Source organism: Pristiophorus japonicus, unplaced genomic scaffold (assembly GCF_044704955.1).
Source record: "Pristiophorus japonicus isolate sPriJap1 unplaced genomic scaffold, sPriJap1.hap1 HAP1_SCAFFOLD_739, whole genome shotgun sequence".
Taxonomy (NCBI): domain Eukaryota; kingdom Metazoa; phylum Chordata; class Chondrichthyes; family Pristiophoridae; genus Pristiophorus; species Pristiophorus japonicus.
This window is the reverse complement of record NW_027254655.1, coordinates 16,789-37,959: the sequence shown is the minus strand read 5'-3', so window position 1 is coordinate 37,959 and position 21,171 is coordinate 16,789. Positions and strand designations below refer to the sequence as shown.

Here is a 21,171-nt window from a genome sequence, read left to right as displayed (position 1 = left end):
TATTTAACTTGTGTTGTACTTGCCCTTGGAATGTCTGGTGGAACTGTGTTGAGGAAGCTTTACTCTGTATCTAAACAAGGCAAGTATATCCTTCCTTAGATAAGGAGATCAAAACTGTGCACAGTCCTCTAGGTGTGATACGGGAGTAAAGGGTTCTGGGGAGCGGGCAGGGAAGTGGAGCTGAGTCTATGATCAGACCAACCAAGATCTTATTGAATGGGGAGCAGGCTCGGGGGTCCGGGTGGCCCACTCGTACTCCGATTTCTCATGCTCTTATGTACCCAGCATGCCCCGCAGGGGAGAATGTGCCTCACCCAGACTACAGGAGCTCAGTGCGCATGTGCTGTGTTTGGAGCATGGGCGGCGCGTGTAATGGCGGAGGAGACACATTTTAGACAGGCTCCACAGAAGTGTTGTTTTCAACGGGACAGAGCGGAATAATGGACCAGCGGGGTGCCGGGGAGGCTTCATAAACAACCGGTGCCCGCCGCAAGCCCGGAATAATAACCGGAACATCGGCGGTTGCAGCTTCGGGGCTTTCTCCCGGTCACAGGCCCAGATTAACGGCGGCCAGCTTGGTGCAGGAAGGCTGGTTCAACGGTCGGCCATCTTGATTTAGTGAGTAGCACAACGCGTGTGCGGTCATCTTGGTGCAGGAACAAAGTGAATGATGTCAGTGTCGAGAACTGAACCCAGCCAGAGTCAGCACCTTCAGGGGAGGGGAACCAGCGAGTGTGGAACTGAACCCAGCCAGAGTCAGCACCTTATAAGAACATAAGAAATAGGAGCAGGAGTCGGCCATACAGCTACTCGAGCCTGCTCCGCCATTCAATAAGATCATGGCTGATCTGATCATGGACTCGGCTCCACTTCCCTACACGCTTCTCATAACCTCTCATCCCCTTATCGTTTAAGAAACTGTCTATTTCTGTCTTAAATTTATTCAATGTCCCAGCTTCTACAGCTCTGAGGCAGTGAATTCCACAGATTTACAACCCTCTGATAGGAGACATTTCTCCTCATCTCTGTTTTAAATTGATGGCCTCTTATTCTAAGATCATGCCTTCCAGTTCTAGTCTTCCCCCATCAGTGGAAACATCCTCTCTGCATCCACCTTTACAAGCCCCCTTATATCTTATACATTTTGATAAGATCACCTCTCATTCTTTTGAATTCCAATGAGTAGAGGCCCAACCTACTTAATCTTTCTCCCTCATCCACGGAATCAACCTAGTGAACCTTCTCTGAACTGCCTCCAAAGCAAGTATATCCTTTCGTAAATCTGGAAACCAAAACTGTACGCAGTATTCCAGGTGTGGCCTCACCAATACGTTGCACAACTGTAGCAAGACTTTCCTGCTTTTATACTCCATTCCATTGTCCTTCCTGATCACTTGCTGTACCTGCATACTATCCTTTTGTGTTTCATGCACAAGTACTCCCAGGTCCCACTGTACTGCGGCACTTTGCAATCTGTCTCCATTTAAATAATAACTTGCTCTTTGATTTTTTTTCTGCCAAAGTGCATGACCTCACACTTTCGAATATTATACTCCATCTGCCAAATTTTTGCCCACTCACTGAGCCTGTCTGTGTCCTTTTGCAGATTTTACTTGTCCTCCCATCTTTGTATCATCAGCAAACTTGGCTACGTTACACTCAGTCCCTTCTTCCAAGTCGTTAATATAGAATGTAAATAGTTGGGGTCCCAGCACTGATCCCTGTGGCACCCCACTAGTTACTGGTTGCCATCCAGAGAATGAACCATTTATCCCGATTCTCTGTTCTCTGTTAGTTAGCCAATCCTCTATCCATGCTAATATATTATCCCCGTGCCCGTGGACTTTTATCTTGTGCAGTAACCTTTTATGTGGCACCTTGTCAAATGCCTTCTGGAAGTCCAAATACACCACATCCACTGGTTCCCCCTTATTCACCCGGTTCGTTACATCCCCAAAGAATTCCAGCAAATTTGTCAAACATAACTTCCCCTTTATAAATCCATGCTGACTCTGCATGACTGAATTTTGGTTTTGCAAATGTCCTGCTACTGCTTCTTTAATAATGGATCCAACATTTTCCCAATCACAGATGTTCGGCTAACTGGTCCATAGTTTCCTGCTTTTTGTCTGCCTCCTTTTTGAAATAGGGGCATTACATTTGCAGTTTTCCAATCTGCTGGGACCTCCCCAGAATCCAGGGAATTTTGGTAAATTACAACCAATGCATCCACAATTACTGCCGCTACTTCTCTTAAGACTCTAGGATACAAACCATCAGGTCCAGGGGTTTTATCTGCCTTTAATCCCATTATCTTACTGAGTACCACCTCCTTAGTGATTGTGTTAAGTTCCTCCCCCCCCGTATCCCCTTGACTATCCACTGTTGGAATATTAGTGTCCTCTAACGTAAAGACGGATACAAAATATTTGTTCAGAGTTTCTGCCATCTCCCTGTTCCCCGTTACTAATTCCCCGGTCTCGTCCTCTAAAGGACCAACAATTACTTTAGCCACTCTTTTCCTTTTTATATACCTATAGAAACTCTTGCTATCTGTTTTTATATTTTGTGCTAGTTTACTTTCACAGTCTATCTTCCCTTTCTTACTCATTTTTTAGTTATTCTTTGCTGGTTTTTAAAAGCTTCCCAGTTTTCTATCCTCCCACTAGATTTGGTCACTTTGTATGCCCTTGTTTTTAATGGATAACGGCCTTTATTTCTTTAGCTCGCCACGGATGGCTCGATTTTCTCTTGCACCGTTTCCTCCTCACTGGAATAGACTTTTCTTGAGAGTTGTGAAATATCTCCTTAAATGTACACCACTGTTCATCAACCGTCCTGCACTTTAATCTATTTTCCCAGTCCAAGTTACCCAACTCTGCCCTCATACCTTCATAGTCTCCTTTATTTAAGCTTAGTACGCTGGTTAGAGATCCAACTTTCTCACCCTCCATCTGAATTTGAAATTCAGTCATGCTCTGATCACTCATTCCGAGGAGATCCTTTACTAGGAGATTGTTTATTAATCCTGTCTCATTACACAGGACCAGATCTAAGATAGCCTGCCCCCTGGTTGGTTCCGTTACATACTGCTCAAGGAACCTGTCCCTTATGCACTCCATGAACTCCTCCTCAAGGCTGCCCTGACCAATTTGATTTATCCAATCAATATGGAGATTAAAATCACCCATGATTATTGTTGTTCCCTTTTTACAAGCCTCCACTATTTCCTGGTTTACGCTCCGACCAACAGAGTTGCTACTGTTCGGGGGCCTATAGACTATGCCCACCAGTGAATTTTTCCCCTTATTGTTCCTTATCTCCACCCAAATTGTTTCAACATCCTTATCATTTGAGACAGTATCGTTTTTTACTATTGCAGTGATTCCATCCTTTATCAATAGAGCTACCCCACCTCCTTTTCCTTTCTGTCTGTCCTTCCGGATTGTCAAATACCCCTGAATATTTAATTCCCAGTCCTGGTCACCTTGTAACCACGTCTCTGTAATGGCTATCAGATCATACCCATTTGTCTCAATTTGTGCCGTCAACATATCTATTTTGTTACAAATGCTACGTGCCTTTAAGTTTGTTTTTTTACCCTTTTTTCCTGCTTGTTTCCTCTCTCCTTCAAACTCACTTTCTTTATTTTTGCTTTCTAATTCCAGCTTTGCTCCCCTCCCTACTGAATCTATTGTCAGGTTCCCATCCTCCTGCCAAGCTAGTTTAAACCCTCCCCAACAACACTAGCAAACACCCCCACCCTCCCACAAGGATATTGGTCCCGGCTCTGTTGAGGTGCAACCCATTCGGTTTGTACAGGTCCCACCTCCCCCAGAAGTGGTCCCAATGTGTCAGGAATCTAAAGCCCTCCCTCTTGCACCATCTCTCCAGCCACGCATTCATCTGCTCTATCCTCCTATTTCTGTACTCGCTAGCTCGTGGCACCGGGAGTAATGCGGAGATTACTACCTTTTGAGGTCCTGCTTTTTAATCTCCCTGCTAGCTCCCTAAACTCTGCCTGCTGGAGAGGGGAGGGAGGGGAAACAGTGAATGTGGAATTGAACACAGCCAGAGTTAGCGCCTTAAGGGAAGGGGCGGATGGGAGGGAGGGGAACATGCGAGTAAACAACTGAACTCAGCCATAGTCAGCACCTTCAAGGGAGGGGAGGGAGGGAAACCAGTGAGTCTAAAACTGAACCCAGCCAGAGTCAGCACCTTCAGGGAAGAGAGAGAGGGGAACCAGTGAATGTAGAACTGAACCCAGCCAGAGTCAGCACCTTCAGGGGAGGAGTGGGAGGGGAACCAGTGAGTGCAGAACTGAAACCAGACAGAGTCTGCATCTTCAGGGGAGGCAATTCAGAGAAGGTTCACGAGGTTGATTCCCGAGATGAGGGGGTTCTTATGAGGAAATGTTGAGGAGGTTGAGGGCAATATATTAGCATGGATAGGGGATTGGCTAACTAACAGAAAACAGAGAGTCGGATAAATGGTTCATTCTCGGTTTGGCAATCAGTAACTAGTCGGTTGCCGCAGGGATCAGTGCTGGGACCCCAACTATTTACAATCTATATTAATGACTTGGAACAAGGGACCGAGTGTAACGTAGCCAAGTTTTCTGATGATATAAAGATGGGAGGGAAAGCAATGAGTGAGGAGGACACACAAAATCTGCAAAAGGACAGAAGCTTAGTGAGTGGGCAAAAATTTGGGAGATGGAGTATAATATTGCAAAGTGTGAGGTCACGCACTTTGGCAGAAAAAAATCAAAGAGCAAGTTATTATTTAAGTGCAGAAAAATTGCAATGTGCTGCAGTACAGTGGGACCTGGGGGGTACTTGTGCATGAAATACAAAAGGTTAGTATGCAGGTACAGCAAGTGATCAGGAAGGTCAATGGAATCTTGGCCTTTATTGCAAAGGGGATGGAGTATAAAAGCAGGGAAGTCTAGCTACAGTTGTACAGAGTATTGGTGAGGCCACACCTGGAATACTGCATGCACTTTTGGCTTCCATATTGAAGAAAGGATATACTTGCTTTGGAGGCAGTTCAGAGAGGGTTCACAAGGTTGATTCCGGAGATGAGGGGGTTATCTTTTGAGGAAAGGTTGAGTAGGTTGGGCCTCGACTCATTGGAATTCAGAAGAATGAGAGGTGATCTTATCAAAACACATATGCGATTATGGGGGGGCTTGACAAGGTGGATGCAGAGAGGATGTTTCCACTGATAGGAGAGACTAGAACTTGGGGACATAATCTTAGAATAATGGGCCGCCCACTTAAAACTGAGATGAGGAGAAATTTCTTCTCTGAGGGTTGTAAATCTGTGGAATTTGCTGCCTCAGAGAGCTGTGGAAGCTGGGACATTTGTATAAATTTAAGACAGAAATAGACAGTTTCTTAAACGATAAGGGGTTATGGGGATCGGACGGGGAAGTGGACCAGAGTCCATGATCGGATCACAAATAATCGTATTAAATGGCGGAGCAGGCTCGAGGGACCGTATGGCCTACTTCTGCTATTTCTTATGTTTTTATGTTAACCAGTGAGTGCAGAACTGAAACCAACCGGAGTCAGCATCTTCAGGGGAGGGGAGGGGAACCAGTGAATGCAGAACTGAACCCAGCCGGAGTCAGCATCTTCAGGGGAGGGGAGGGGAACCAGTGAGTGCAGAACTGAACCCAGCCGGAGTCAGCATCTTCAGGGGAGTGGAGGGGAACCAGTGAATGCAGAACTGAACCCAGCCGGAGTCAGCATCTTCAGGGGAGGGGAGGGGAACCAGTGAATGCAGAACTGAACCCAGCCGGAGTCAGCATCTTCAGGGGAGGGGAGGGGAACCAGTGAGTGCAGAACTGAACCCAGCCAAAGTTAGCATCTTCAGGGGAGGAGAGGGGCGGCTATTCAGAGGAGGTTCACGAGGTTGATTTCAGAGATGAGTGTGTGAACTTATGAGGAAATATTGAGGAGGTTGGGAGCAATATATTAGCATGGATAGAGGATTGGTTAACTAACAGAAAACAGAGAGTCGGGATAAATGGTTCGTTCTTGGGTTGGCAACTAGTAACTAGAGGTGTGCCGCAGGGATCAGTATTGGGACCCCAACTATTTACAATCTATATTAGCGACTTGGAAGAAGGGACTGATTGTAACGTAATGAAATTTGCTGATGATACAAAGATGAGAGGAAAAGCAATGTGTGAGGAGGACACACAAAATCTGCAAAACGACATAGACAGGCTAAGTGCGTGGGTGAAAATTTGGCAGCTGGAGTATAATGTGGAAAGTGTGAGGTCATGCACTTTGCCAGACAAAAATGAAAGAGCAAGTTATTATTTAAATGGAGAAAGATTGCAAAGTGCCGCAGTACAGCAGGACCTGGGGGTACTTGTGATGAAACACAAAAGGATAGTATGCCGAAACAGCAAGTGATCAGGAAGACCAATGGTATCTTGGCCTTTATTGCAAAGGGGATGGAGTATAAAAGCTGGGAAGTCTTGCTACAGCTATATAAGGTATTGGTGAGGCCACACCTAGAATGCTGCGTGCACAGTTTTGGTTTCCAATTTTACGAAAGGATATACTTGCTTTGGGGGCAGTTCAGAGAAGGTTCACAAGGTTGATTCCGGGGATGAGGGGGTTGACTTATGAGGAAAGGTTGAGTAGGTTGGGCCTCTACTCATTGGAATTCAGAAGAATGAGAGGTGATCTTATCGAAACATATAAGATTTATGAGGGGGCTTGACAAGGTGAATGCAGAGAGGATGTTTCTACTGATGGGGGAGACTGGAACTAGAGGGCATAATCTTAGAATAAGGGGCCGCCCATTTAAAACTGTGATGAGGAGAAATTTCTTCTCTCAGAGGGTTGTAAATCTGTGGAATCTGCCTCAGAGAGCTATGGAAGCCGGGCCATTGAATAAATTTAAGACAGAAATAGACAGTATCTCAACCGTTATGGGGAGCGGGCGGGTAAGTGGAGCTGAGTCCATGCTCGAATCAGCCATGATCTTATTGAATGGCAGAGTAGGCTCGAGGGGCCGTATGGCCTACTCCTGTTCCTATTTCTTATGTTCTCTGCCCACTCCCCATAACCCCTTATCCGCTTATCGTTTAGAAACTGAGTAATTGGGAGGAGGGTCCAGTGACCCTGCTGGAAAATGCACGTGTGAGGCCTCAGGTGAGGACAGTGGAAAAGCCTGTCAACACTCACTGTTGAGGTTCACACAGGAAGATTGGGCACATAGGTCACTACTGGAGAGAAACTGGTGAGTGTAGAACTGAACCCAGCCAGAGTCAGCACCTTCAGGGGAGGAGAGGGAGGGGAACCAGTGAATGTAGAACTGAACCCAGCCAGTATTGGTGGTGAAAACTAGGAGTGGAGGAGAAACAGTCTAGAAATGTGCGATGGTTTTGGATTTCAGCACAGCAGGAGGGACAATATGTGGGACAGGGATTTACAGCTTTGTAAGAACAAGAGAGGAAAGTATGTTCTATGGAAACTCGGGGCCAAGTTTCAACCGACCCGTAGAATGGTGCACCTCCGAGAGGTCCGCCGACTTTCTGGAAGGAAAAGCGCACCTAATACTCACCTCGTGATTCTCCACGATGATCAGGCCTGCTTTGGACTGGGTGCAGCGCAGCAGAAGCAGGGGGGGGCGGAGCTACAGCCCTTCGCCGAAAAAGTGCCGGCAGCTGCGCGCGTGCGCAGTGGAGTCTGCGCGCATGCGCAGTAGTTCCTGGCCCTTCCAGCGCATCGTGGCTCCGGGTGACCCTATCCCTGGCCAAGTGGCCTGCCTGCCTCACTGTCCCTCACCTCGCTGCTGCCTAAACCCGGGCCTCACCTCGCTGCTGCCCAACCTCGGGCCTCGCCTCACCGTCCCTCACCTCGCTGCTGCCCAACCTCGGGCCTCGCCTCACCGCCCCTCACCTCGCTGCTGCCCAACCTCGGGTCTCGCCTCATCACCCCTCGCCTCGCCGCTGCCCAACCTCGGGCCTTGCCTCACCGCCCCTCGCCGCTGCCCAACCTCGGGCCTCACTTCGCCACCACTGCTCTTACCTCAAGGCCTCCTCGCCGGCCCGCCTGAACACCTCCTCCGCGATGGGGCCGCCCGACCACCTCCTCGGCAGCGGGCCCCACCGGACCACCTCCTCGACGGCGGGGCACACCCGAGCTCTTCCCCTTGAAAATGTAATCAGGCAGGCAGGTAGGGCTGAGTGTGGGCCGTGTGCTGCTGGAGGGCTCCCGGTGCTCCCCAACGCATAGGTGCTGCAGTAGGTGAGGTAGGAACTTCTAATTTTTGATTTATTGATGTTTTTTGTTTATTGATTTATTTATTGATTGATTTATTGATCATTTATTATTGATGATGGTTCTTTATTTTTAAAAGTGAAATGTTTGGAAAATCCTCTAACTTCCCTCTAAGTTCACTTCCCCCTCCCCTTAACTCTGGCTACCTGCGCCTGATTGCTAAAGTGTCCGCAAGGTTTTTCTGAGCATATCAAAGTGGACATTTACTCAGGCCTAAGTTAGTTTGGAGTAACTTTTCGCTGTCTAAACTTACTTCAATGGCCAAAACAGGCGTAAGTGGCTGGTAACGCCCTCTTTTGGAAAAAAAAACTGAACTAAAAAGAAACTGAACTAAAAAAAAAACTGAACTAACCGACTGAAACTGGAACAAACTAAATGGGGAGAATTGCGATTTCTAGGATACTCAAAAAAAAACTAGTTGTTCCAAAAAAATAGGAGCAACTCCTGTCGAAACTTGGTCCCTAGATTGTCTATTCTGAATTTCTGTCTTGTACTGACAGCGATGAGTTTTATTATCTCCTTTTACAGAATATTGGAAGGGGAGATTTTCAGACAGGAAGCACAAACCAAACATCGCATCAAGATCTGACGGAGTCAATCGATTCTTCAGGACCTGAATATCATTGGCCTTTGAAAGTGGAAGGAGAATTGTTTGCCTGTTCTGCCTGTGGGAAAAGATTTCAAATGTCAGTGTGACTGGAAAGGCACCGAGACACACACACACCCGAGTGAGTGTTCCACTGCCTATGGAAAGAGCTTTAACCAGTTACACAGCCTGAAAAAACATCGTACCATTCACCGCGCGGAGAAACTGTAAACGTGTTTTATGCGTGGACGAGGCTTCAACTGATCATCCAACCATGGAGAGTCACAAGGACACCCGCACCATGGAGAAACCGTGGAAATGTGGTGACTGTGGGAAGGTATTCAGATCACCGTCTGAGCTGGAAATTCATCAACGCAATCACACTGGGGAGAGGCCGTTCACCTGCCCCGTATGTGGGAAGGGATTCACTCAGTCATCCTACCTGCTGACACACCAGCGAGTTCACACCGGGGAGAGGCCATTCACCTGCTCTGAGTGTGGGAAGGGATTCAGTCAGTCATCCCACCTGCTGAGACACCAGCGAGTTCACACTGGGGAGAGGCCGTTCACCTGCTCTGAGTGTGGGAAGGGATTCACTCAGTCAGCCGACCTTGTAGTTCACCAGCGAGTTCACACTGGGGACAGGCCATTCACCTGCTCCGTGTGTGGGCAGGGATTCACTCGGTCATCCAAACTTGTAGCTCACCAGCGAGTTCACACTGGGGAGAGGCCATTCACCTGCTCTGAGTGTGGGAAGGGATTCAGTCGGTCATCCCACCTGCTGAGACACCAGCGAGTTCACACTGGGGAGAGGCCATTCACCTGCTCTGAGTGTGGGGAGGGATTCACTCAGTCATCCAACCTGCTGATACACCAGCGAGTTCACACTGGGGAGAGGCCGTTCACCTGCTCTGAGTGTGGAAAGGGAGTCACTCAGTCATCCCACCTTGTAGCTCACCAACGAGTTCACACTGGGGAGAGGCCATTCACCTGCTCTGAATGTGGGAAGGGATTCACTACATCATCCACCCTGCTGAGACACCAGCGAGTTCACACTGGGGAGAGGCCATTCACCTGCTCTGAGTGTGGGAAGGGATTCACAGATTCATCCACCCTGCTGACACACCAACGAGTTCACACCGGGGAGAGGCCATTCACCTGCTCTGAGTGTGGGAAGGGATTCACTCATTCATCCCACCTGCTGAGACACCAGCGAGTTCACACTGGGGAGAGGCCGTTCACCTGCTCTGAGTGTGGGAAGGGATTCAGTCAGTCATCCAACCTGCTGATACACCAACGAGTGCACACTGGGGAGAGGCCGTTCACCTGCTCTGAGTGTGGGAAGGGATTCACTCGTACATCCGACCTGCTGACACACCAGCGAGTTCACACTGGGGAGAGGCCATTCACCTGCTCTGAGTGTGGGAAGGGATTCACTCGGTCATCCGACCTGTTGACACACCAGCGAGTTCACACTGGGGAGAGGCCATTCACCTGCTCTGAGTGTGGGAAGGGATTCACTCGGTTATCCCACCTGCTGACACACCAGCGAGTTCACAAGTGACTGCAGGAGTTGGAATCTACTGTTATTGCTGCTGTTAATCACATCCCAACTGAACCATGTTCATTCTGACAGTTGGAGTTTGTTTCTGATGATAATAACTCTATAACTGGGCTGGACTTTAATATTCTGGATATATTGCTGATTGTGTTCTCGGGGCTGCAGTGTCCATTTAAGAAACGCAGTGTGTTATCTTTTCCCTTAATTCAGCGACTCTCAACAGAAATTCAGTTTGCAATAAAATTATGAACTTTTACTTTAATCCTAAACTGATCTTTGGTACAAAATCTACAATAGTGTGTGAAAGTTTCCACTGAATAAAATCTCCAATTAGAAAGAGCTTGCTGACAATTCTTACTGACTTGCACATTACACACAGTGGCCCCTCCATTATCCACCAGAAAGAAGGGGAATGGGAATTGGTGGGGAATCCGTGTCCCCAAATGTTGCCCCTCCCGTCTGGTGTAGCAATCCCCTCGGCACGGGAATAGAGACAAGTCCAGACCAAAACTGTGCGCAGTACTCCAGGTGTGGTCTTGTCAATACCCTGTACAATTGTAGCAGGACTTCCCTACTTTCATACTCCATCCCCCTTGCAATAAAGGCCAGCATTCCATTTGCCTTCTGATTACTTGCTTTACTTGCATGCTAATCTTTTGAGTTTTATGTACAAGAACCCCCAGATCCCTCTGCACTACAGCATTTTGTAATTGTCTCCATTTAAATAATAATTTGCTTTTTTATTTTTCCTACCAAAGGGGATAACCTGACATTTTACCACATTATAGTTCATCTGCCAGATTTTTGCCCGCTCATTGAGCCTATCTATATCCCTTTGTAGATTCTTTGCGTCCTCCTCACAACAACCTATCTTTGTATCATCAGAAAATTTGGCTATGTTACACTCAGTCCCTTCATCCAAGTCATTAATATAAATTGTAAATAGTTGAAGCCCCAGCACTAATCCCTGCGGCACCCCACTAGTTACAGTTTGCCAACCGAAAAATGACCCATTTATGCTGACTCTGTTTTCTGTTAGGTCGCCAATCCTCTATCCATTCTGATATATTGCCCCCAATCCCTTGAGCTCTTACCTTGTGCAGTAACCTTTTGTGTGACACCTTCTCGAATGTTTTCTGGAAATGCAAATATACAACATGAACTGATTCTCCTTTATCCACTCTGCTTGTTACATCTTCAAACAACTCCAGCAAATTTGTCAAAACATGATTTCCCTTTCATAAAACCATGCTGACTGCCTGACTGCTGTATGATTTTCTAAATGTCCTGCTACTACTTCCTTAATGCTGGACTCCAGTATTTTCCCACTGAGATGGTAGGCTAACTGGTCTATGGTTTCCTGCTCTGTGCCTCCCTCCTTACTTGAATAGGGGTGTTACATTTGCAGTTTTCCAGTCCGCTGGGACCTCTCCAGAATTCAGGGAATTTTGGTAGATTACAACCAGTGCATCCACTATCTCTGCAGCCACTTCTTTTAAGACCCTAGGATGCATGCTATCAGGTGTAGGGGACTTGTCCACCTTTAGTCCCATTTGTTTGCTGAGTACTTTATCTCTAGTGATAGTGACTGTTTTAAGTCCCGCTTCACCCCACCCTCACCACCGCAATAGCTCCTTGATTATCAACTGTTGGGATGTTTTTAGTGTCCTCGACCGTGATCAACAATACAAAATATTTGTTCAAAATCTCTGCCATTTCCGTGTTTCCCGTTATTAATTCTCCAGTCTCATCCTCTAAGGGACCAACATTTACTTTAGCCGCTTGTTTCCATTTTATATACCTGTAGAAGCTCTTACTGTCTCTTTTTATATTTCTTGCTAGTTTGCTCTCATCTTCTCTGTCTTTATCATTTTTTTAGTCGTCCTTTGCTGGTTTCTAAAAATTTCCCAATCTTCTGGTCTTCCACTGTGCTTCGCAATATTATATCAGACAGGAGGGGATTGGTGACATGGAATCATAGCAGTTTACAACACAGAACGAGGCCATTCGGCCCATCATGTCTGTGCGACCGACAAAGAGCTATCCAGCCTAATCCCATTTTCCAGCTCTTGGTCCGTAGCCCTGTAGGTTAACGCACTTCCAGTGCATATCCAAGTACTTTTGTAAATGCGATGAGGGTTTCTGCCTCTGCTGCTCTTTCGGGCAGTAAGTTCCAGACTCCCACCTCCCTCTGGAGGTTATGCTCGAACTGTGTAAAACACTAGTTAGGACACAGCTGGAGTACTCACACAGTTTTGGTCATTACATCACCCTATTGGTCTAGCCCGGGCTCACCCTATTGGGCCAGCACAGAAGGCCCAGTATCCAGCAGAGAAAATGAGCAGCTCATTAATTTTATTCTCATCTGCGCACTGAACCCAACCTTATAAACTGGAAATGCATCGTCGCAGTCACATCGGGGAGAGGCCATTCACCTGCTCTGTATGTGGGAAGGGATTCACTCGGTCATCCCACCTGCTGAGGTACCAACGAGTTCACAAGTGACTGCAGGAGTTGGATTCTACTGTAATTGCTGTTAATCGCATCCTGACTGAATCGTGTTCATTCTGTCAGTTGGGGTTTGTTTCTGCTGATGTTAATAACCCCTATAACTAGGCTGGAGTTTAATAGTTTGATATTTCAAATAACAAAGTGTGTCAATATTTGATGTCTCCACTAAAGAGGAGACCGATTTATGTTCTGTTACCAACTGCACCATTTTGGGCCTTTTCTCCTTTTTAACTCGAGGTTATTTCAGTTCTCATATCTTCGGTTACTCTCTGGGACAAGTCCCAGTTCTCCATACCTTCCAGAGTGCCTCTCCTAGCCTTGGTATCCAGGGAAGGTGTTGGTAACACGCCCAGGATCACGAAACATAAAACCCAGTCTGTTAATCACCTTCAGATACTGGACTTAGCGTGTGCCCCACAGCATCTCTCTCACCTTCGATGTGCAAATGGAGCATCACGCCTGCAAACCTGGTTTCAATTTGTATTTGAATCCACTCAGCAAATGTATTTTTAAAATATGTACATATAAACTGATCACATCAAATAATTGGCGATGGTTTAGAGTCAACAAGATGAATAAGTAAACACATCACAGCCCAATAAACCAGCTCTATATTCACAGGAGAAAGTCTGTTATCTAATTACTCAAATGTCAGTTGGTGAGATGAGCGACTGAATCACTTTCCATGTACAACACCATCCATTCCCACTGTGCCCACATTTACAGTGTTGAGTCAGGTGGGGGCACGAGTCTCACAGGCTGAACGATTGGTTGAAGGTGTATCCACACACACAACATGTGTCCTGTTTCTCCCCGCTGTGATTGGTGTTTTTACAAAGGTTGATGATAAGGTGATCCTGATCAATCCGGGAATCTGTCAAATCTTGAGGCGATGTTTGGATTGAGTTTCCCAGCTGCAGATCCTCCCCTTCTAATACCCTGCAAATAAATGGTGCTTACAAACATTGTTACTTTAAGTACAGGATAGAAATTCAGAACAGACAATTCTAGATTCTACAGAACATTCTGTCCCCTCCTGTCCCTCCTTATTCTAGACACTCTCCCTCCATCCTCACTGTCTAAAAATCAACATTCCTTTCAGCATCTGAGATTTTTTATCTCCAGAAAGTGCTGAATCTGGCTGTGTGCAATTCCACAGACATTATTTAACCTCTAGTGCCTCACCGTCAGTCGATTCAGTGAGTGCCAGCAGGATTTCCACTGTGGTAGGCATCACAGCCTCAAATCCTGTCCTCAAATAATGCAGAAGATAGAGGTACACGGAGTCAGAGGAAATGTATTAGCATGGATAGAGAATTGGCTGGCGAATAGAAAGCAGAGAGTCGGGATAAATGGGTCCTTTTCGGGTTGGAAATCGGTGGTTAGTGGTGTGCCACAGGGATCGGTGCTGGGACCACAACTGTTTACAATATACATAGATGACCTGGAAGAGGGGACAGAGTGTAGTGTAACAAAATTTGCAGATGACACAAAGATTAGTGGGAAAGCGGGTTGTGTAGAGGACAGAGAGAGGCTGCAAAGAGATTTAGATAGGTTAAGTGAATGGGCTAAGGTTTGGCAGATGGAATACAATGTCGGAAAGTGTGAGGTCATCCACCTTGGGAAAAAAAACAGTAAAAGGGAATATTATTTGAATGGGGAGAAATTACAACATGCTGAGGTGCAGAGGGACCTGGGGGTCCTTGTGCATGAATCCCAAAAAGTTAGTTTGCAGGTGCAACAGGTAATCAGGAAGGCGAATGGAATGTTGGCCTTCATTGCGAGAGGGATGGAGTACAAAAGCAGGGAGATCCTGCTACAACTGTATAGGGTATTGGTAAGGCCGCACCTGGAGTACTGCATGCAATTTTGGTCACCTTACTTAAGGAAGGATATACTGGCTTTGGAGGGGGTACAGAGACGATTCACTAGGCTGATTCTGGAGATGAGGGGGTTACCTTATGATGATAGATTGAGTAGACTGGGTCTTTACTCGTTGGAGTTCAGAAGGATGAGGGGTGATCTTATAGAAACATTTAAAATAATGAAAGGGATAGACAACACAGAGGCGGAAGGTTGTTTCCACTGGTCGGGGAGACTAGAACTAGGGGGCACAGCCTCAAAATACGGGGGAGCCAGTTTAAAATCGAGTTGAGAAGGAATTTCTTCTCACAGAGGGTTGTGAATCTGTGGAATTCTCTGCCCAAGGAAGCAGTTGAGGTTAGCTCATTGAATGTATTCCAGTCACAGATAGATAGATTTTTAACCAATAAGGGAATTAAGGGTTACGGGGAGCGGGCGGGTAAGTGGAGCTGAGTCCACGGCCAGATCAGCCATGATCTTATTGAATGGCGGAGCAGGCTCGAGGGGCTAGATGGCCTACTCCTGTTCCTAATTCTTATGTTCTTATGTTCTTATCCACACACTTCCCAGTTGAGTTCACTGGATCGGTATGAAGAGCAGGGACACTGGCTGATTTTTACTCATATTTAGCCCAGTGGTACTGAGGACAATTATAACCCTTGAACTGCTGCCTTGGCTGAGATCAACTAACATCCCAGATCAAGGAACGAACTTGGGAACTTCCCAGTCAGTACTGCAGTGTGTTCTAAAATTTGGGGGGTTGAGGGAGGGTAAGAACAGAATATTTTAAAACAAATTTTACTCCACCTTTAACCGAAACCTTCGTCACTGGAACATCAAAAACAGTGAGACATTTTAGAAAGGCTCAAGTCACTGAAATAGACAGCTTTACAATCACTGCACAGTACAGAAGGGAGCGACTGTTAATGGGAGCTCTGTTAGTGAAGTCCTCCGACACCCCAAGATAAACTGGACTGTCCCTTTAACTATAAATAGGCAGAGAAAGGGGAGTCGCTGCCCCTTAAAATATCTGCCCCATTCCCCCAGGCAGTGGGAGGAGGAACAGCGCGCAGTCTCTTTCTATCCTGACCCAGCAAGCACCGCCGGATAGGCTGCCGCAGGGTCCAAAAGATCACAGAAAATATATACATCGGGTGCAGCAGAACAACTGAAAAGCGCACACACAGAGCCTTTGCTATATATATATATATGTTTGTGTGTGTGTAAACAAAACACATCATTCTTAAAGTTTACTAGTCAATACCACAGATAAATTATCTTCAGCAATTATTTTCCAGCATTTTATTTCCATTTTCTTCACAATGTAATTGCAGTGTTTAATACCGTTACCATTTATTGATAACCCATTGTCTTGTTGCTCTTGTATAGAAAGTGATGTCACACTGACCATTCTGTTACCAAGGTGACCATGTCTGTCCGCAGTATTCAGTGGGAAAGGGGACTAAATCACACTGAGGATAATGAGCAGCCCTCCACCAGTCTCGGAGCTTTATTGTCCAGTGATCACCTCACCATCACACACAAGCTCCTGAGATTTACCCCCGTGTGTGATAATTGGTGCCAGTGATGGCAACAGTGAAACTGTACCTATACCTGCCGTGAGGTTAATAAATATCTAATTCTCTCACTGGTTATGTCCTTCGTTTGGAAAGGAATGAAACATTTGCAACTATCCAGCGAAATTTGCTCTGTTTCTGTCTCCAGTCTTCTGTTTTCTGACTGTTACTTTCACTGTTTCCTCCCCAACCACTTTCAATATTTGTGGATGTTGTTTAGTGCCGCAATAACTAAGACATGGTCGAGGTTCAATAAACTGAGACAGGGTCTAGTGTAGTATAAACAGAGAGAGGGTTTAGTGTAATATAAACAGAGACAGGGTCTAGTGTAATATAAACAGAGACAAGGTCTAGTGTAATATAAACAGAGATATAGTGCATTAATAACTGAAACAAGGCCTTGTTTTACACTCGAAACAAGTCTTTAAGAATCTAAAGTTTTTTTACAATAATAACTGAAAGAGGTGATGGTGTCACACTAACAGAAGCCGGGTCTACTTTAACAATATCAGAAACATACTCCATTGAATGCAACAGAGACAAGATCTATAGTTGTAATAGAGGTGTGCACTAGAACTGGAATAACAGTGACAGGTTATTTTCCAATCATAGCAGAGGAAGGGTCTAGTGTAACAATTCCAGAGACAGGGGCCCATACAATAAGAGTGGAGACAGGGTCCAGAGTAATAACAGCAAATGCATGGCCCACTGTGAGAGTAACAAAGACAGTGTTTGATCCAATAATAACAGAGGCAGACTCAAGTGTTATACTGAACACAATGCTGGATCTAGTGTGATGGTCACACAGCCAGTATCTAGTGCAACAAAACAAAGATTGGGTCTCATCTAATAATGTGCGCAAGTCAGGGCCTATTGCTATAATCTCATTCACCCATCACCCCTGTGCTCACTGACCTACATTGGCTCCCAGTCAAGCAACGCCTCAATTTAAAAATGCTCATCCTTGGTTTCAAAACTCTCCATGGCCTCGCCCCTCCCTATCTCTGTAATCTCCTCCAGTCCCACAACCCTCCGAGTTCCCTGCGCTCCTCCAAATCTGTCCTCTTGAGCATCGCCGATTTTAATCGCTCCACCATTGGTGGCTGTGCCTTCAGCTGCCGAGGCTCCAAGTTTTGGAATTCCCCGAAACCTCCACCTCCTCTTTCAAGGTTCTTTTTAAAATATACCTCTTCGATCAACCTTTTGGGAATCGGTCCTGATATCTTTCTCTGTGGCTCTGTATCAAAAATGTTTCTTTTATTGATATCGATCTTGTTAAGCACCGTGAGAAGTTTCACTGAGTTAAAGGCGCTATATTAATGTAAGTTCTGGTTGTTTTATTGTTGTAGCAAATGCTTTGCCGAATGTCTAATAACAGAGTGAAGGCCCAATGCAGTATGAATGGGTGGGGTTAGTGTAATAGCACAGGCACGGTCTAGTGTAATGGGAACAGGGATCAGACCATGTCAGCCTTGGCTCAGTGGTAATACTCTCGTCCCTGAGTCAAGGGGTCGGGGTTCAATTCCCAATCCAGAGACCTGAGCACATAATCTAGGCCGAGACTCCAGGTGCAGTACAGAGGGAGTGCTGCACATCAGAGGTACTGTCTTTCAGATGAGACATCAAACCGATGTCCCCTCAAGTCCATAAGTTGGACATAAAAGATCCCATGGCCACAATTCTGAGGAAGAACAAGTGGAGTTCTCCACGGTGTCCTGCACAATGTGTATCCCTCAACTAACATCACTGAGAATGGATTATCTTGTCATCATTACATTGCTGTTTGTGGGATCTGGCTGTGCACAAATTGGCTGCTGCATTTCCTCCATTCCAACACCCCCCACCCGAACTCCTATTCTCCAACCCCTCCTCATCTTCCATTCACTTCAATTGAAAAGAAATAGACAGGTTGTACCAGTGAGGATTTGAAACATATTTACAACAGATTCTAGATATTCTTAGAGTCCCGATCTTTCTCTACCACTCGAGGAGTTAGATAACAGACTTTATCCTGTGAATACAGAGCTGGTTTATTGGGCCTTGGTGTCGCTGCATCTTCATCTTGTTGACTCTAAACCGTTGCCAATTATTTGATGTGATCTGTATACTTGTATGTATTTTTTTTAAATGCACGGAGTGGATTTAAATTTAAATTGAACCCAGGTTTGCAGGCGTGATGCTCCAATCACACATCGAAGGTGAGAGAGATGCTGTGGGGCACACACTAAGTCCAGTAGCTGAAAGTGATTAACAGACTGAATTTTGTGTTTAGTGATCCCGGGCGTGTTACTGATACCTTCGCTGAATACCAGGGCTAGGAGAAGCACTCTGGAAGGTATGGGGAGCTGGGATTTGTCCTTGAATAACCAAAGGTATGAGAACTGAGCTAATCTAGAGTCAGAAAGGAGAAAAGGCTCAAAAATGGTGGTATAGTATTAGGCCATCCCTCGTATCGAGGATGTCCTGATTCCACACCAAAAAGGGATGAGTTCACAGATGTTTCAATGAGTGACCTGACATTCGAGGTCCCGAACTACACACTGAAGGGTGGAAGATGCCTGTGCATGGATTCTTTTAACGTGGGGTGGCCGTTGCACACCAGCCACCACACGGGCTTGACAGAGCTAGGTGTTGATCCAGTGGCAAGGGTTAACCAAGATGACTGGAGACCAAGTCCTGCTGCACGGACCTAGTGTGCACGCATGCTCCGACTATCCACAGATCACAGTGTGGGCTGGCCCATGCTGTTTCTGGGCCTTCGCCTCTCCTGGGCCCCAAAACCTCATTCCTGGGCCCCGATCTCTCACTGCTCCTGCGCCCCAATCAGAAACAGGACATCAATTAGTCTCCTCTTATCTTGGAGATATCAAATATCAACACTGTTAATTGAAGTATCAAAATACTAAACTCCAGCCTAGTTGAAGGGTTATTAACATCAGCAGAAACAAACGCCAGCTAACAGAATGAACACAGTTCATTAGGATGTGAACAACAGCAGCAACAACAGCGGAATCCAAACCCTGCAATCATTTGTGAACTCGCTGGTGTCTTAGCAGGTTGGATGACCGAGTGAATCACTTCCCACACACTGAGCAGATGAACAACCTCTCCCCAATGTGAACTCGCTGGTGTGTCAGCAGGTTGGATGACTGAGTGAATCCCTTCCCACACACTGAGCAGGTGAATGGTCTCTCCCCAGTATGAACTCGCTGGTGTACCAGCAGGTTGGGTGACCGAGTGAATCCCTCCCCACACTCAGAGCAGGTGAACGGCCTCTCCCCAGTGTGAACTCGCTGGTGTACCAGCAGGTTGGGTGACGGGGTGAATCCCTCCCCACACACAGAGCAGGTGAACGGCCTCTCCCCAGTGTGAACTCGCTGGTGTGTCAGCAGAGTGGATGACCGAATGAACCCCTTCCCACACATGGAGCAGGTGAATGGCCTCTCCCCGGTGTGACTGCGTCGATGAGTTTCCAGCTCAGATGGGTAATTGAATCCCTTCCCACAGTCTCCACATTCCCACGGTTTCTCCATGGTGCGGGTGTCCTTGTGTCTATGGAGGTTGGACGATCAGTTGAAGCCTCGACCACACACAGAGCACGTGTACAGTTTCTCCCCACTGTGAATGGTGCGATGTTTTTCAGGCTGTGTAACTGGTTAAAGCTCTTTACACGGTCATTGCACTGGAACACTGTCACTCGGGTGTGTGTGTGTCTCGGTGCTTTTCCAGTCACACTGATGTTGGAAATCTATTCCCACAGACAGAACAGATAAACATTTCTCCTACTTTGAAAGGCCGCAGATAGTCAGGTCCTGATGAATCGCATGACTCTGTCAGATCTTGATGTGATGTTTGGTTCACGTTTCCCGTCTGTAAATCCTGCCCTTCTAATACCTTGTAAAAGGAGTTTACAAAGGTCAGCACAGGATAGAAATTGACAGGCAATCCTAGTTTCTATGGAATATTCTTTCCTCTCTTGTTCCCCCAAAGCTGTAAATCCATGTCCCACTCACTCTCCCTCCCTGCTCGTGCTGAAATCGAAACCCAATCGTAACATCTCCATCATTTCATTCCTCCATCCCCAGTTTTCTCCCTCCCTTTGCTGAGGTTGGGTTCAGTTCTACACCCGCTGCGTGTAGAGTGAGAATAAAATCAATGAGGCAATGATTTTCTCTCTGGTCACTGGGACCCTGAAGCCCCGCCCACCCTCTGCTCCTGTATCAAGATGGCCGCGCATGCACTGTAGCCTGGGTCTGTCTCCGGGGAGAAAGTCACTAGCAAGATGGCCACGCAGGAGCCCTGATCCCTCCCTGTCCAACGTGGCGGCCAGTTACCTGGAGCGACGGGGCCTATCACTACGTTGCAAACTCGGGACCAATGTGCTCTTATTCGGGGCCTGTGGGCTTTTATTCGGGGCCTGAGGCCTTTACCGAGAGTTTATGAAGCTGCTCAGCCCACCCAGGGGTCCAATTACTCCCCTGCACCCACAAGCTCCTACCACCTCGGGGAACCGTCTCTTCCGCCCGTGACCATCTCCATCATTGGCACTGCACATGCTCAGAGTACAGCTCAGTCCTGCGCCTGAGCACTGGGCTCCCGTTGTCATTGATAGGGCACTTTCTGCCGGGCGGGGGACTCTAGGTAACAATTCCGCCATTGAAAACCCTAATTGCTGAGCCAGTCTGGGGAGGGCCAATCAGCCCAAGCATTAAACCACCTCATGGGCAAGGGCCACATAGTTCTGAGCATTCATCCACCCCAGGGTCC

General features: G+C 46.7%; 1 protein-coding gene across 9 annotated transcripts in view; it reads left to right on the top strand.

The window, feature by feature from the left end:
* The window catches only part of LOC139256583 (zinc finger protein 229-like), a 203,142-nt gene that overhangs the window by 167,494 nt on the left and 14,477 nt on the right, over positions 1 to 21,171 (top strand). For 6 of the 9 annotated variants that reach the window (XM_070874254.1, XM_070874253.1, XM_070874256.1 and 3 more), the window contains exon 3: positions 8,835 to 10,776. The exons of 2 other annotated variants lie outside the window; for them this stretch is intronic. In XM_070874254.1, coding sequence (XP_070730355.1) covers positions 9,167 to 10,456 — 1,290 coding nt within the window. In that variant the 5' untranslated portion in view covers positions 8,835 to 9,166 and the 3' untranslated portion in view covers positions 10,457 to 10,776. Of the gene's footprint in view, positions 1 to 352; positions 619 to 8,834; positions 10,777 to 21,171 lie in introns of those variants that run through there. One more of the 9 variants, XM_070874255.1, reaches the window with a different exon arrangement.